General features: G+C 68.6%; 1 protein-coding gene across 1 annotated transcript in view; it reads right to left on the bottom strand.

Annotated features, from left to right (window-relative positions):
• Positions 1–2,447: 2,447 nt before the first annotated feature.
• MNEG_3594 (hypothetical protein) overlaps positions 2,448–3,021 on the bottom strand; it is a gene marked incomplete at both ends in the record, with an annotated part of 1,007 nt that continues 433 nt past the window's right edge. Inside the window, 2 exons of the mRNA XM_014047929.1 lie at positions 2,448–2,541; positions 2,769–2,893. Of these exons, the coding sequence (XP_013903383.1) occupies positions 2,448–2,541; positions 2,769–2,893 (219 nt within the window). The remainder of the gene's footprint in view (positions 2,542–2,768; positions 2,894–3,021) is intronic.

The raw sequence follows: 3,021 nt of genomic DNA on the forward strand, positions 1-3,021 counted from the left end.
GCCGTGCAGCGCGCGGAGCCGCCGCAGGCACTCGCGCCGGCCGCAGCGCCGGCGCCCGCCAGGACGGCGGGGCCGCTGCGCACGTCGCAAGGGCCGGCGGCAGCAAGCGGAGCTGCGGGGCATTCTGAGCCGCATGGGACCAACGTCCGCCCGGCCGGCCCCGTCGCCGCCAACATGAGCTTGACGGCGCAGCTCGCGGCGGCTTCAGCGCGCGCGGCGGCCGCTGCGGCTGCCGCACGCGCGGCTGCCGCGGCGCGCGCCGCGGCCTCCAAGCTGTGCGCGGCTGCCCCCCTGCAGCAGCAGTACCAGCAGCAGCAGCAGCACGCGGGAGCATTTGGCCGAGAGGACGCATTTGCCGCCTACGCCGCGCCCTGGCACCAAGCGGCCTGGGGGCCCCCGGCCGCGCAGCCTTGGGGCCCTGCGTTGGTGTTTTCCGCTACGCCGCAGCCCGCAGCCCCCCAGGACGCAGCTTTGTATCCGCAGTGGTGGACGGCACCCGCGCCCGCGCCCGTGCCCGTGGCCGCAGCAACGCAGCAGGCCTGGCAATTTGACTGGCCTCAGCAGCCGCTGCCTGCGTACCGCTGCTAAGCAGCCGCAAGCTGGCGGCGTTCGCACGCGGGGTTTGGTCGATTTTGGGGGCGCCCGCATCCAGCAAAGCACCTTTCTTGCTCATGAGAGGTTGTGTGTCATCCAGCCGTACCAGAGCCCCCCTCTCCTGAGGTCCCGCAGGGCTAGCGCTGGAGTTTGCCTATTCTCAAACTCTTCTTGGAATTGTGGCAAGTTCTGACTTGCGCCATTTCTGCTGTTGGGGGGGGGAGAGCTGGATCGGGGCTGCACAACTTCACCTGCGGCGTGCAGGCACGTGCGGCCGCCTGTCGCGATGGTTTCAGCAAGGGCGGGGTTTGGGTGCTGCAGATGCAGGGATCAGGGATTTCGGGAGATTTCAGGACAACAGGAAGTGTTCATTCGCATCAACACAGCACGGGTCGGCATGGCCCCCTGTTTTGTGAGTTTGCATGTGGCGGCACAGCATGCGTGGCACTGGATGGCGGAGGATCTGGAACAGAGCGCTGGTAACAAGCTGCATGAGCTACGGAGTTTGCCCAGCTGCGCCCGCGCAGCGCCGCAGCGCACCATCCATCGCTGCGTTGTGTAGTTGCTGGGCCCCGCCACACAGCCTCAGCAGTGTGCGAGCCACCTGGCGGCAGGCTGATAAGCTGGGTGCGAGCGCAGCCATCAAGCAACTGCACATTGTGACTCGTCATGCATCCGCAGTCCTCTGCTTGGTCGCCCAACACTGGCTGGTTACTCGAGGTCGGCAAGGCGGGTCACCACCGCGCCCTGCAGCTGTGTTTGCCTCTTCAGCTCCCCGGATAGCTTCGCATCCTTGTTCTAAGGTCTGGCCGCAGCACGCGAGGCGCGCTCAATGGCGCGGCCGCGCGCTCGCTGGCGCACGCGCGGGCGCACACATCTGTCTTGGCTCTGCCCGGGCTCGTCAGGGGCCTCGGGAATCGCAGCCGCCCCCACCCCCCAGGTTCAGCTGTGGCGGCACCATCCTCTCGACCCACTGGTGACACGAGTACGCATATGGAAACGAAAGGTTACCCCCAAGTCAACAAGCAAGGTGGTGCGCGGTCCTGCGGCCGGCAACTGCCAGCGTGCTGCGGCGCCATGCGCGCAATGGCCGCCGTGAGTCGGACCCGGCTGCAGGAAGGAGACGGCTGCTAGGGGCGAGAGCAGGTTCTTGGTGGCCGATGCGCCAGCCCAGACAGGCGTTCAAAGTGCACGAAGACCGGAGTGGTGAGAAAGGCCATTGACACGCTGTTGTATTCACGACACGCATTTTTTGACAGGGGGGGGGGGCGTCAGCATGGCAGCGCTGGGCCCGCACATGGTGGCGCTGGGGCCAAGAGCGCGCGAGGGGCAGCCGGCGGCCGACCGCGCGCGCGTGTGCATGCGCGCCCGCAGCTCGTCCGCCGCAGCGCGTTGATTCGAGCCGTGCGGCCCGCCTGCTGCCGGGCCGCGACGGCGGCAAAACTTTGGCTGGCACGGCGCGCCTGCGAGGCGCGGCGGCCTTGCCCGCACAAAAATGTCGACACATCATGTCCCGGTACACGCACTGCTGGCGGCTGCCTGCGATCGCAGGCGCAGGTCAACCCACGCAGCGTCTTACGCAATGTGGGGACCCTGGACCGCAAAGCTGCCCGCACCGAGCCCTCATTGGGGCCCGGCAAACACCCTCCACTTAGTCGGTACAATTTGAGCAGTTCGAGGCGCCGGAGGGCGCACTGCGGGGGCAATTAATGGCGCTGTCGGTCAACGCCTTCTGGGAGCCACACGGTGCCCGCGTGCATGCAGCCGCGCGCTATTCGATTCGGGGAGGCCCTGCGACACGGGTGCCTCTCGCGTGCGCGCATGCGCACGGCGGCGACGTCCAGTGGCTGCGGCTACCGGCAGAACCCGCGCTGCGCCTTGGCTGCCTTGAGCATGTCCCCGATCCTTTGGAACGAGGGGTCCTGCTCGTGGGGCTCGGTCACAAACCTGCGGAGGGCGGGAAGGCGGAGAGACACCAGGGTCACGGCCTGGCGGACCACGGAGGCCAAGCGGCGCAAAGCCGAGGACGGGCTTCGGCCCAGCCCGGTGTGCTGCGCTGCGGGGGCCCTCGCGCGCCTCCCGTCAACCCCCCTATGCCTCGCCCGACCAGGCCGCGGGCCCGCTGGCGTCCCAACCGCACCCCTGACACCCCGGAGCGCGTAAAATCAACTCACGACGCGGTGTCGTCGTCATATTGGGTCTGCGTGACCTCGGCCCACACGAGGATGTCTGCGAGGATTTGCCGCCGCTGGTCGAGCTGCAGATCGCGCCCGCCCGCCAGCTCCTCTTGGTGGCGCACCTGGTGCCAGTAAGCAGGGCGGCATCGCGGGCGGTGTCGGGAGGGTCCAGACAGCCGGGGGCCAAGCATTGCCGGCAACAGGGCCGGCGACAGCAGGCGGGGCATGGCGCGCGCAGCGCTCGCCATGC

Source organism: Monoraphidium neglectum (assembly GCF_000611645.1).
Source record: "Monoraphidium neglectum strain SAG 48.87 unplaced genomic scaffold scaffold00458, whole genome shotgun sequence".
In the NCBI taxonomy this organism is placed as follows: Eukaryota; Viridiplantae; Chlorophyta; class Chlorophyceae; order Sphaeropleales; family Selenastraceae; genus Monoraphidium; species Monoraphidium neglectum.